The sequence below is a fragment of the Gobio gobio genome (assembly GCF_949357685.1).
Source record: "Gobio gobio genome assembly, chromosome: 25".
Lineage (NCBI taxonomy): Eukaryota > Metazoa > Chordata > Actinopteri > Cypriniformes > Gobionidae > Gobio > Gobio gobio.
The window spans coordinates 14,309,210-14,323,962 of NC_137121.1; the positions used below are offsets into that span (position 1 = coordinate 14,309,210).

A 14,753-nucleotide genomic window follows, 5' to 3' on the forward strand; every position below is an offset into this window, starting at 1 on the left:
CCATTTATTTTAATTAATGGCAGTGGTTTAAATCGCAATATTTTGTGATTGTGGTACATTTTATGGCGTTATCTCAAATACTTGCACAAAAGCACAAAAGATAAGCACATTCAAAATGGTCTATACGGAAGGCAGTACATCACCTAGTTAGTCGATTCTGGAGCTGTTATTTTTATGCATTAGTTTAATTAGATACATTAAAGTTTTATTCATAGATGTCAAAATGTGATATGTGGAGCCATGTCTTTATATATGATACTTGTTTGAGGCAGATTATGTCTTTGTTCTTGGCTTTTCTTTGTCTTTTTGGATTTGTTTGGTAATTTTTTCTCAGGGGTAGGATTTATATGTTTGATTAGAGGCATAGTTTCTTTTTGCCAATTTTCATGATTTGCTTATTGCCTCAGGATTGTTGTTTCTTTCATTTTATTTTTCATTTGGGACATTATTTTTTGGATTCCTACCCCTATATGGAGAAAATCAACTTTTTTTGTACTGTTAAAAATGCAACGTGCATTGATTTTTTTCTTTCCAAGTGTAATATAAAGCAAAACCACATTTTAAGTGGAACGTTTCCAAGTTTCTGATTCCGAAGACCCCGGCAAACCCTTGCCAACACACAAACACAGAAAATACACCACCTAACTCAACCTCAAAGCAATCACATGTAGCCTACTACACACTGAAACATGATAACATTGATAAATCTCTCTAATATTTCACTTACAGCCTTTTTTTCGTGTGAAAAGTCCAGATGAAGAACAGCCGGGCTTTCATAGATCAATAAAACTACACAAATGACTTTCCTACAACACATAGGGTTGTGTAGGACCTGAGATTCTAGTTGTTTTGTAGGAGCATGATTGTTTTTGGTGAACCAATTTCTCATTACTTCATAAACAATTTCATTAGCCTCACTGTGATTTATAGAGTTTGATTTGACAAAGCAGTCACTTAACAAAATATACAAAACATTTAAAAGGGGACGTGTGAACTAACACCACCAATCAGAAACAATCTAAAACAATCCAACCCGATCTCTTGAGAAAATGTAACCATTTTACGAGTTTTCGTATTAATTTGTATGATGTGATTCGTACGTTTTTTAGAAGAAGAAGAAGAAAAAAAAACACAGATCGTATAAATGAGATTGTACAAATTCATATCAATTAGCCACAAATTCACTAAAAGGCAAATATTGCCATGAAAGTCTCAAAACAATCTGTTTTGTCAAACAGGTTTCCAGGACACTCTCTCTCTCTCTGCCATTGGTCAGTCAATCGGATAGCCCCGCCCCAAACACATGCAATTGGCTGAGCCAGTTGCTATGCTGCACTGGTCGGAATGCTTAAACAGCAATGTTTTGAAATCACCACAGAGCCAGTGTTTACACTTTTCAGCAACATCAACCGACACAATGCCTTACTCAGAGTTACCTACACGTTAAAGGTGCAGTGTGTAGTATTTATGAGGATCTATTGATACAATATCATATACATACCTGTGTTTTCAGTGGTGTATAAAGACCTTATATAATGTACCGTTATGTTTTTATTACCTTAGAATGAGCCATTTCTATCTACATACACCTTGGGTCCCCTTGCAGTGAAGTCGCCATTTTGCGCCGCCATGTTTCTACAGTAGCCCTAAACGGACAAACTGCTCTACAGAGCGCTAGCTACTCTTTGCTGTCTCAGATCTTTGTCCTGTGTCGGCCACCATAGCTTCTCTATGTGCTTCAAAAGGGAGGGGTGATCGTTTGCAATTAGCAACCTCACCGTTAGATGCCGCTAAAATGTACACAGTGCACCTTTAAACTAAAACAATAGTATTTTAATAACAAAAATTACACACTTCACCTTGTTGTAGCATTGATTCTGCGTTTCCCAGAGCCATTTCGATCAATAATACTCATTACTTCAAAACGGAAAAAAGTAAGAAAGCTTTTCGGTGATCTTCCCTCCCTAAATGCCTACCCTTTAAAATAAAAGGCAATACAAATTAAGAGTTTGTAGCCACGAGGCACAGTAGCAATTGATGGTATCAAGCTAAAGAGGCAGACACAGACAGGTTCAGTGAGCTACTCGGAGGCTGTAAGGTAGAATTGGCACGTTAGAGGAAGTGAGGCTGAATGTAAAGGCATTTGAGAGGCAGAGAGCAAAAAAAGAGGCACTTACACTGCACTGAAAGCTGTATTGAGGCATTAGTCATCCCAACTATATTCTCTGCAATGCAGGCCAGCATGAAGCTGTTATCGTCTCGGCTGACGTTGACCAGAGTTAAGTTGATGGAGTGGACATTCGGTGGATATTGATTGGACTGGAAGAGAGGAGGACAATAGCTTTTGAAAACACAACCAAGCTTGCACAGATTCAACAAATGGTTTATGGTCTAACTAGTCATTGTAAGGCTCAAGTGGATCATTTAATAGATCTTAGTTATGGTAGACGATATATTTTATTTGAAACGAATACAACCAGGCTGTTAGGGATGGGAAGTACAGTCCTTTTAAGGTTGTACTTCCCATCCAGCAGAGAAAAAATACACAGCATAAGCACAATTTACTAGTCTAAAGTGGTTTAAGCTGGCCTCTACTAAATTAAGTATCCCATCTACCCTGACTAAAAGCTACAAAAAAGTGCATGCTTATTTCTATTCAGAATGCTACAAGCAAAAGTCCGCCTTACTTGGTGTGTGTTAATTGAGTGCAGTCCACCGACAGTCCAATCCACTTCCGGTATCGGCACCCCTGACCCATTGCAGGTGATTGTGACCTTGTCACCTTCAAGCACCGTCAGGTTACTGTGACTAACGCTGATTTCCGGCAAATCTTGGTTTGAAATAGACAAGCAGTCATTGGTATACGAACAATAATAGAAGGTATTTTATTGATTTTAATATAAATTTGTATAAGTTAATCTAAATAAGTGAAATAGCTTGAGCTCTATTGACAGCATTTGGCAAGAATTTCATGATGTCATCAATTTTAGAAAATAATTTTGATTCATCCCTTGTTTTTTTAAAAAAAATAGTAATATTTCAGTTTACTGACTTTTTAAAGGGATAGTTCACCCAAAAATGGAAAATTCTTTCATGAATTACTCACCCTCATGTCCATAGAGAGCTACACAACTGACACTTTGACGCTTTAAATATGAATTGAGTGATTTAGCCCAAATTTTCTGAAGAGACATGATCACTTTATATGATGAACAGACTGAATTTAGGCTTTTATTGACATATAAACATTTATCAACTCACACATCAGTAATGGTAAACGGAAGCTCAAGTATGTTCGCTTGATGTGCGAGAACCACTGAGGTTCATTCTTGTGTGTTATGCAGCACGTTTGAGCTTCTACAAGAACCAATGAGGTTCATTCTTGTGTTACGCAGCACGTTTGAGCTTACGCAAAGAACCAATGAGGTTAATTCTTGTGTTATGCAGCACATTTGAGCTTAGGCAAAGAACCAATGAGGTTAATTATTGTGTGTTATGCAGCACGTTTGAGCTTCTGCAAGAACCAATGAGGATCATTCTTTTTGTGTTAGACAGCACGTTTGAGCTTCTGCAAGAACCAGTGAGGTTAATTCTTGGATAGCCATTTATCTGCTGTCTGTTAGTCACTTAAGCTCCGCCTACGTCCCGCCTTTTTGCCCATTTTCTGTTATCCGGGAGTGACGCTCGATGACGCGCTGCCAAGATGGAAACGGCCATCTCGTCCATACTTTGCGCTTCAGAACGGCTCATCAGAATCCTATGGGTGACGTCACGGACACTACGTCCATATTCTTTTACAGTCAATGGTTACGCAGCACGTTTGAGCTTCCACAAGAACCAATGAGGTTCATTATTGTGTGTTATGCAGCACATTTGAGCTTACGCAAAGAACCAATGAGGTTAATTCTTGTGTTACGCAGCACGATTGAGCTTAGGCAAAGAACCAATGAGGTTAATTCTTGTGTTACGCAGCACGTTTGAGCTTAGGCAAAGAACCAATGAGGTTAATTCTTGTGTTTTATGCAGCACATTTGAGCTTCTGCAAGAACCAATGAGGATCATTCTTGTGTGTTACACAGCACGTTTGAGCTTCTGCAAGAACCAATGAGAATCATTCTTGTGTGTTAGACAGCACGTTTGAGCTTCTGCAAGAACCAATGAGGTTAATTCTTGTGTGTTATGCAGCACGTTTGAGCTTCTGGAAGAACCAATGAGGATCATTCTTGTGTGTTACGCAGCACGTTTGAGCTTCCACAAGAACCAATGAGGTTCATTCTCGTGTTATGCAGCACATTTGAACTTCCTCAAGAACCAATGAGGTTCATTTTCGTGTGTTATGCAGAACGTTTCAGCTTCAGCAAGAACCAATGAGGTTCATTCTTGTGTGTTACGCAGCATGTTTGAGCTTCTTCAAGAACCAATGAGGTTCATTCTTGTGTTACGCAGCAAGTTTGAGCTTCCTCAAGAACCAATGAGGTTCATTCTTGTGTTACGCAGTACGTTTGAGCTTCTTCAAGAAAAAATGAGGTTCATTCTTGTGTTACGCAGCACGTTTGAGCTTCTGCAAGAACCAATGAGGTTCAGTCTCGTGTTACGCAGCACATAACTGCACGTTTGAGCTTGTTCAAGAACCTATGAGGTTCATTCTTGTGTTACGCAGCACGTTTGAGCTTCCTCAAGAACCAATAAGGTTCATTCTTGCGTTATGCAGTACGTTTGAGCTTCTTCAAGAACCAATGAGGTTCATTCTTGTGTTACGCAGCAAGTTTGAGCTTCCTCAAGAACCAATAAGGTTCATTCTTGCGTTATGCAGTACGTTTGAGCTTCTTCAAGAACCAATGAGGTTCATTCTTGTGTTACGCAGCAAGTTTGAGCTTCCTCAAGAACCAATGAGGTTCATTCTTGTGTTACGCAGTACATTTGAGCTTCTGCAAGAACCAATGAGGTTCATTCTCGTGTTACGCAGCACATAACTGCACGTTTGAGCTTGTTCAAGAACCTATGAGGTTCATTCTTGTGTTACGCAGCACGTTTGAGCTTCCTCAAGAACCAATGAGGTTCATTCTTGTGTGTTATGCAGCACATTTGAGCTTCCTCAAGAACCAATGAGGTTCATTCTCGTGTGCTACGCAGCACGTCTGAGCTCCCTCAAGAACCAATGAGGTTCATTCTTGTTACACAGCACATTTGAGCTTCCTCAAGAACCAATGAGGTTCATTCGTGTTACACAGCACATTTGAGCTTCCTCAAGAACCAAAGAGGTTCATTCTTGTGTGTTACACAGCACATTTGACCTTCCTCAAGAACCAATGAGGTTCATTCTTGTCTGTTACACAGCACGTTTGAACTTCCTCAAGAACCAACGAGGTTCATTTCCGTGTGTTACGCAGCACATTTGAGCTTCCACGAGAACCAATGAGGTTCATTCTCGTCAATGAGGTTCAGTCGTATGTCAAGCAGATTCGGTTGAGCTTCTGTTTTGGATCGCTGATCAATGATTATATTTGAATTAAAAGCCTAAAATCAATATAAAGCAATCAAGTGTCTCTTCAGAAAATTTGTGCTAAACCGATCGAGTCCTATGGATTCGTTTTTACGATCTCTTTATGAACCTTTTGAGGAATCAAAGTGTTAGTTGCGTAGCAGTCTATGGAAGGACAGAAAGCTCTCAGATATCACCAAAAAGACCTTTAATGTAATGGCATTAAATTATGGGTTATAATTTTAAATTATGGGTTATAAACACAAACAACATCAGGAAGCAATTTTACCACACTAGACTCATGCTTACATTTATAATTGTTTAAGTCTTAAAGCTACATTTTTAAGCAAACTTTTCTAGAATCTAGTAAGAACAACAATTCTGTGGTAATCGCCATTGTCATAAATGCTGTTGAAGAACTTAAAGGGATTTCACCCCAAAAAGGACAATTCTGTGATCCTTTACTCACTCTCATTTTAATTAAAACCTGTATGACTATCTCATCTGAGGATATGTTGACAAATGTTTGATTTTGTCCATTCAATGGTCAATGGGGTCCAAAACAACATTTGACCATTTTGTTGAAAAAACAAAAAAAATCTGCAACATTTCTCAAAGTAGCTTCCTTTGTGTTCCACAGAAGAAAAAAAAGTGAGTAAATAATGACGGAACTGTCATTTTTTGGTGAAATATCCAACCCAATCTCACGCCAATTCGCACATATTTTACGAGGTGGCTAATTCGTACAAATTTGTACGTTCTCACTCGTACGAATGTGTACGATTTTTGCTAAATCGTACGTATTTGACGAGTTGCCAAGAGTTGACAAATTCGAATTAATTCGTACGAATAACCTACCTCAAACCCCGCCCCTAAACCTACCCGTCACTGGGGTTTAGACAAAATTTACAAATTCGTACGACTGAGGTCGTACAAATTCGTACAAATTAGCCACCTCGTAAAATGCGTACAAATTGGTCGTGAGATAGCGTTGAAATATCCCTTTTAACTTGTATTGAACCCAAACCATTCTTTTCATGACAACCAGAATTTACAGAAAGTGTCCCATACCACACTGAGAGATGTTCATGAGCTGTAGAGGGATCTTGGAGACTCCGTTGTTGCAGAACAGCTGCTGGTTATGGAGTCCAGCCTCGCCTCGTTGCTGCCACAGCTGGATCCAACGGATACCACAGCTGCAGTTAAACACCACCCCTTCCAGTTTCCTGCCACAACACAATAGAGATCTTAGTGAGGAGCTCATACATATGCACACAATGACAAGTAGGTCCATTCAGAGAACCAGTAGCAAACTAGGTGAAGGACGCCGCTATTCAAAACATCAACTTTTCCAGCACCCATCAGTCAACCACAGCCCGGAGAGCTGCTGGCGTTGTTCCATTTTGCAGCCAGAACGAGTTCTGTGCCCAGGGCTTTGTGTACGAATGCTTTCTGGACTGCAGCCCTTTCCTGACCACGTCTGTCCAGCTATTCGGCATGCCAAATTCACTACTGGGGCCCAGGGCCACAAGTCCCCACAAACGAAGTCAAACAAAACATGAGTTTCTGGATTAAGGCAAAAACTAAGCTGCAAAATGTGATATGATGTGGCATAATATTTTGATAGTCTAAAATTAATTCTCGCAAAATATAAGTAGAAATTATAAATAGCTGGTAACTTTAATCATATAATGCAACAAATTGTAAGAACAGTCTTGCTGATGTAAATGGCTTGAGCAAATTGAATTGAAGAATCAACCAGTCTCAAAGAAAAATCTGGCATGGCTAGCATGCATAACAGCTTTTACCTCAATCTTAAACCAAAATCAAAATATTACAAACAAAATCAGAATGTATATTCACGTATTTGTCCAAAATATAGGACTTATCTTGCATACCTGTGTTTTTTTTGTCACATTTACAATTTAAATTGGGCAGATGTTTTTATCTGAAATGACATAAAATGCATTCAAGATTCACATTTTATTGCTTTAATCAAATTGAACCCATAACATTTGCTTTGCTAGAGCCCAGCATATAAAAAAAAATGAAAAAATGCATGTAAAGCACTGCAAAAAAAAAACTTTCATCATCAAGAGAAATATTTAAATATCCAAAACATAAATATTATAAATATTTGCCAGTATTTTTTCATAATTCAGCCCCCATTAGCAAGAAGTTGGACCTTGTGAGCGAGTAAAACATATTAGGCTTTCTAAAAGGATCTTCTCGGTGCTCAGTAACATATGGGATTATAATTGCATACATTTAACTGGACAGACGGAAGGGTGTGAGGTCAAACCCACATAAAACCGGCATTAGATAGCACATCCACCCACAACTACATCACTTGGCCCAATGAAGGGCTTCCTTTCGGAACCATCTCTATGCCATCTCTATGACTCCAACACCTACTCCCAGAGCAGCTATATCGCTGTGAACAACAACCATCTCTAGCCCTCTCAGTATCGCATTTCACGCCCTTTCAAACAACCTTTGAGCGCAGCCACCCCCACTCCTGCACCAAAAACAGACATCATCTACATCAACCTCCTCCAAATGTCTACATGTCAACTCTGACATATCTCCCCGCGATCATGAAGGCTCCACTGAGAGTTTAGAGGGTCTTCAACCTCCTGGAAATGTTGAGTCAGGGGCGCCGTTCCAGTACTTGAAACTATCCTCTTCCCTACTTATATCTTCTCCTTCACTCCTTCACTTTTTTCTCTTCATGGTCCTCATTTGACATTATTCAAAGGCCCTCATCATTTCTAAGCGGATATGTACCTCTGGTAATAATATAGCAACGCAAAGTAAGGAAAAACAAAACAAAACAAAAAAATTTATAAAAGATCGACTATATAGGAGATTATATATATACACATTTGTTTTTAAACTTGGAGATATATATAATAAAATATATAATGTATATCTAAGTTGATATCTGTACCTTTGGAAAATAAATTAAATCAAATAACATAAAATAAAAGATAAACTAGGAGATTAAATATATTTTAATTAAACAACTCAGAGATAGATATAATAAAAGGTAGAATATATATTTTCAACAAACAAACAAACCAGCAAGAACAGATAAACCAGATGGAATGTATTTTTAATTAAAAAAAAATAAATACTGATTGATAAACTAGGAGGTAAATGCATGTTTAAAAATAATAATAAAATTAAAAATTAAAAAAGATATAAAAGTAAAACAAAATAAGATACAATAATAATAATAAATAAATAAAATAAACAATAACATAAACAATAAAATAAAAAAATAATAATAAAAATAAAATAAAATAAAATAAATAAAATAAAATAAAATAAAATAAAATAAAATAAAATAAATAAAATAAAAAAAAATAAAATAAAATAAAATAAAAAAAATAAAAAATAAAATAAAATAAAATAAAATAAAATAAAATAAAATAAAATAAAATAAAATAAAATAAAATAAAATAAAATAAAATAAAATAAAATAAAATAAAATAAAATAAAATAAATAAAATAAAATAAAATAAAATAAAATAAAATAAAATAAAATAAAATAGGTGATAGAGCTAGAAAAAAAATACATCCAAACACACAAAACTTAATTGCAATTTCAGCTTTGATTAATTGCGTAGCCCCAAAAGAGTGTAATCCATGTTCAAATGCTCCCAAAAAGAATAATGGGTTAATAAAATGTCATTTTTTCATTTTTATAAGTTTATAACATTAACAGTTAAAATAATCCTTAATTACACTTTTTGTCAGATTACAGGCTAATTTGCCTCTGCAGTCCCCAATTGTAATGATTTAGAAATTTGTATGACAACTACCTTTATACTTTTATCTACCATAGTTACTGAGAGCAAAGAACAGGGTGTAATCGCCTTTGTTCCGTTTTACGCTCACTCCTCGCTTAAAGGGCTTCCAGCCGGCAGGATCCTGCAGCGCTGCGGAAGGTTCTGGAGCTGATCTCAGTGGGAGTCTCTCCCCTTTAAGAGTACGAAATATTAAACCCGCAGGATATGTCTCACCTGGTCTGCAGCCTGGCGGAGCATGCCTGCCTAAACCTTTGCACGCTCATTCATTCATCAATTGGTGCGAGCGAGATAACCTTTCTCATTTGCAAGATAGGGCAGGAGATAGAGGCATATGAGCTGAATCCCATGAATATGAAATGGGCCGAACTGTAAGCTCTGAGAAACGGAGTTGTTGCTCATTTGCACAAATGAGGGGGACATTTTTCTCGTGAATCTTTAAACAATTTTGTCGGCACGTTCCGCACAAGGACAAGCGCAACCTGCTCGTGCATTTTGGAGCTTTGATGAATAATGATCAAAGGAGAATCTAAGTAGTTTCTCCACCCTTTAAAAACTAAATTAACATGCCTAATGAGAGGAGTGCACATTTCCTTTATAGTAAGCAGTGTCATGAACAGTTCATAATGGAGAAAGAACATGCATGACATGCTTAATTTATAGCCCACGTCTTGACAATATGACACTCTAGATTAGTGGTTCTAAACTAGTGGGTCACACAAACCAAAAAATAGGTCGCAATAGGCCTGTTCTGATGGGCCTCAGATAGCAGGGAAAAAATGCTAAATGATAACAATAAAATGTAATTTAGCTAGGATAACTGCACCAACAAAACAAGCAAGCCTAACCAGTAATAACTTAAACCAACCTAAGAAGGTTTGTTGGTTTTACCTTGTTTAGCTTGGTTCAGACCAGCTGACAGGTGACCCAAAATGCTCTAAAACCATCTAAACAGACCAGACTAGCTGGTTTGGCCAGGCTAACCAGATTAGGCTGGTTTAACGGCTACAAAAATTAAAGTAAGGTGGTATTGCTGGTTTTATCTGGTTTAGCTGGTCTCCCCCGCTTATCCAGGTGGGTGTTCAGCACATTTTCTGGTTTCCCAAGCTAGTCTTTCGTGGGTTTAGCTGGTCATCCAGTCCAGAAATGTCCAAGTCAAATCAACCTAACCAATCTGTCTAACAGCTAGGGCTGATTTAACTGGTCTCATAGCATGGCCAAGCTGGTTCTTAGATGGTTTCCCAGCCAGATGCCAAAATCCATCTAAACAGACCAGATTAACTGGTTTGGCCAGGCTAAAACACCAGATTTCCAAATTAGGCTGATTTACCTGCTACACAAATGCAACTATTGCTGGTTTTACCTGGTCTTCCTTCCTAACTAAGATTATGTTCAGCTAATTTTCTGGTTTCCCAATGTGCTCAGTCTGGTATTCAGCTGGTTTAGCTGATCTTGCACAGCCTGACCAGCTGACAAATTTCCAAAGTTAATCTAAAATAGGTCAAAATACATTACCCTAACTAATCTGACCATGGTAGATAAGATAAACACCAGATCTAAAGGCACAATATAGCCCCATTTCCACCGAAATTACCCGGAATAATTTGTACCAGGAACTTTTATTACAGGAACTTTTTCCCCCTAGACCTGCTACTGTCTGAGTTTCCACTGCGGTCTAAAGTACCGTGAAGATTAGGCAAATTAGTCCGGGAATTAACAAAGCGGCGGAAAAGAGATGAGCACTACTAAAGCATTTTCTGAAAGCTCGTAAAGCTAGATTTAATGTTATTATCAGCTATTACGGACATTGACTGTGCGATTGATGAGACAACGCGCGCCATCGGACAGAAAGAGCAAGACTGATATTTAATGCAGAACTAACCTCGCAAGACTTTTAAAAATGCCGGTTGAAATAAAATGCTGCGTGAGCTCAACCAGCGCCCAAGTCCCACCCCCGAAAGTTCGCGAACTTTGAAAAAGTACTACCTCGGGAGCAGGGCCGTTTGGAGGGGGAAATATTTACCCGGAACTTCATTTAGACCCTGGTTCCTGCGGTCGAAACACACAGAGTACCACCCCAAAGTTCCTAGTTCCTGGGGAAAGTTCCTGCGGTGGAAACACGGCTTATGTAATTTTCGCCACTAAAGGTTGCTTATTTCAAAACAAGGCGTAGCTTGATGACGCCTTTATTTTGTGGAATCATGTGAGCTGTTGTCTTCACCTCTACAGCCGGTGGAAAATAATCTGACGGGACTTGGGCAGAAATCATATTCATGGATGAGCTAATGTATTAAAGATTTATTAACGTTACTGGTAGTATGAAGCAGGGTGGGGCTGAAAGCTGGTGGAGCGGAATGAGGACACTGGAGCGATTGCTAATGAGAGACAAGCGCGTCACATGGCTCGGAGCTTTAATTATTTGGCAGACGAGCGCTTCCGCTTCTTCCGCTCATGCGTATGTTGGGTAACGCAGCACTGTTTTATCATATTACATACATTTGGGTGTGTTGAAAGTTATGTTATAATGCTACTCTGTGCGTTCGCTCTGCAGCTACTATGAGACACTTGTTGCACACTGCAGTAAGCGAGATCGATATTAGGCATGGTAAAACATGGTACTCAGGGTAAATCAAGAAAACGAGATTTAAAGGGGTGGTTCCGTGTTTTTTTTCAAGGATGGGTTGTGTTTATGGGGTGCAGTATAACATGTCTTAATACTTCTTTTTTTTAAAAACGCCATATTTTTCTTATATCTTACCTTTATTCCACTCCGTTGTCTCCACTGTCCTTTGAACGGCTCATTTGCTTCCTGCTTCTGTGAAGCCCATCCCTCCGAAAAACGCAATGGTCTTAGATTGGTTAGATGGCCAAATGTAGTTTGTAGTTCTGCAACAGCTCTCACTCTTTCATAATGACTGCGACGTGGCCTCGCCCACTTTGTTGCGTGTTCGCAGGGACAGTGTTTATGTTAATAGCAAGGGTTTTTGATGTCACCAACCCGGGAAGAAGCTTGTTGTAGTCCAAACCGGCTGTTTTTGTAGGCAATAAACTGTCATAACTTTAAAAGAAAATATCTCTGTTTGCATTGAACTTTCAGCGCTGTAACTTTGCAGATACTGTTTATGCTCAAGCAGCAATATTACACACTAACTAAATTTTAAAAAGTGAAATCGCATGCAACCACCCCTTTAAACAATAAGACTAACTGTGTTGAGCTTTATAACCATGATTAGTTTTCTGTCAATTAATGTATCCAAACAGTTGCTCACCTGTCTAATAAAACACATAATATATTAAAGCGTCTTTGGTGTTAAAGCGCCATGGTTTCTACAAAACAAATCTAGTATTCGGGTATGATGTCATTGATAGGCGACGGACACCGTGTGGTTAAAATCCGTGTGATTAAAATGACTTATTTCTCTGGATTTAAACATTCTTGGAAACATTTGGGATAATGTAAGTACACAAGTCAGCAAAATATAAAATATAAATATATACAATTAACATTTTTGTTTTATTTCATTTCTGGTGTTTTGTTTTTTGTTTTTTTTGGATAATCTTAGATAGCTATTGTGCCTTTAAAGACAGTTTAGCTGGACTCCCCACCTTGCCAAACTGGTGTTAAGTTGGCATGGCAAAGCTGGTCTTTAGCTGGTTTCCCAGCCAGACAAGCTGACAAGTGCCCAAAACCTCTCAAAAATCATCAAAAGAGACCAGTCTTTGCCATGCTGGGAAACCACCTAACCAAATTAGACTAGTTAAAGCAGTTTTTTTCAGCAGGGTGCTCTTGTTTGGAGAGCTAATTCCCAGCTAGAGAGAATAACTATTTTCATAACTTGCAAACTTGAATAAACTATCAAATTAACCTTTCAAAAGGTCAAGGTGACTGCTTGCTGGGGAAAAAAAGGGGAAAAACACAGGGGACGTTGATGCATTGAGCCTTGGTGCTTGAAAAAATTCCAAAATAGCGTGGTCTAAAGTACATCCGCATAGTAGCCATACATTATGCATGCGCTTCCGTATCCGCACGCAGTCAAACGATGGGACACCATTGAATAAATCCACTGGAGCATTGAACAGTAGGCCGAGGAATGCACATACTGATAAATAAATGGGAATATACGCACATCTCATGCCTTAATGAAAAGTGTCACCGCAATGGAGGTGACAAACAGCGGTTAGCTTCCTAGCTAAGATGGAGAGTATAATTGAGCCTTTATAATATGAATCAATTCGAAAGCACTCTAAAAAATGCTTTATTCATTCTTCCTCTTATAAATTGTTCATCTGCATACAGTAGCGCACACAACACGGGCAGAATTTATACATAAATAATCAGAAGACTGCGTTAGCGTATGTTCAGGGAGCTCTCCAGACATACTGGGTAAATGTCAGCTATGCATTGTAGATGAGTTAAACCCATATGTACTAACTCAACTAACACTCTCCCAGGAAACACTTTTCCAATAAGAAGGAACCTGGAGGACGAAAAATACGGCATAATCCAGATTTAATGACAATTGAGAAATACACCTGCTGCAAGTTGGCTTATTTTGGTGCCGGTTAGTCTCGAAAACAAAGTGAAGCAAGGCAGCAAATAGAAGGTTAAAGTCAACAAGTGCAAGTTAAGTGTAGAGGGCAGCTAGGTACACCTGTAATGTTAGAAAGCACTTTGCCTTAGGATAAAATGGCTGACAGAACCAGGCTTTAATGCTAGGTCTGGATGTAGACCGACAGATCCATTCAGATTCATTATACGGAGCCAATGAAAGGTTAAGCTAGGGGATACGGCTCTGACGGGGTGCTCTACGGTTTCAAGCTGCTGGGGTCATACGTTGTGACATATCACAGTGGGCGGCAGTTTAAGCTCCAGCCATTGAGGTGCGAACCTGAGCATCTAATGTTTTCAGAAAAGACCATTTCATCTACATGCATATGACTAACAATTTAGGCCATATCGCTCCAGGTGAAAATGCAGAGACGGTATGCTGGCGCGTATAGGGAAGATGAGGTTGACAACATAGAACAATAAACTCTAATACACCTGCAGATAAAAAAGGTACAAAAGCTGTCACTGGGGACGGTACCCTTTAAAAAGGTTCTAATATGTACAATTTGGGTACTAATGTGTACACTTTTTTTGCAATATGTATTTTTGAGGTACTGATTATACACATTCTTTTGGTGCAAAGGTTTACCTTTTGAAATGGTACCATTCTAGTGATAGCTTTTTTTTCTGAGTGTATTTCAATATATATATATATATATATATATATATATATATATATATATATATATATATATATATATATATATATATATATATATATATATATATATATATATATATATATATATATATATATATATATATATATATATATATATATATATATATATATATATATTATGCACACACAAAGTGTTGTTTCACACTTAGGTTGTTTTTAACCCAGCAT

The 14,753-nt window shown here is 38.0% G+C and overlaps 1 protein-coding gene across 1 annotated transcript in view; it reads right to left on the bottom strand.

The window, feature by feature from the left end:
- Positions 1–14,753, bottom strand: part of ntrk3a (neurotrophic tyrosine kinase, receptor, type 3a) — a gene marked incomplete at its 5' end in the record, with an annotated part of 276,753 nt that overhangs the window by 126,616 nt on the left and 135,384 nt on the right. The window contains 3 exons of the mRNA XM_079809971.1: positions 2,178–2,319; positions 2,688–2,830; positions 6,554–6,708. Coding sequence (XP_079666097.1) covers positions 2,178–2,319; positions 2,688–2,830; positions 6,554–6,708 — 440 coding nt within the window. The remainder of the gene's footprint in view (positions 1–2,177; positions 2,320–2,687; positions 2,831–6,553; positions 6,709–14,753) is intronic.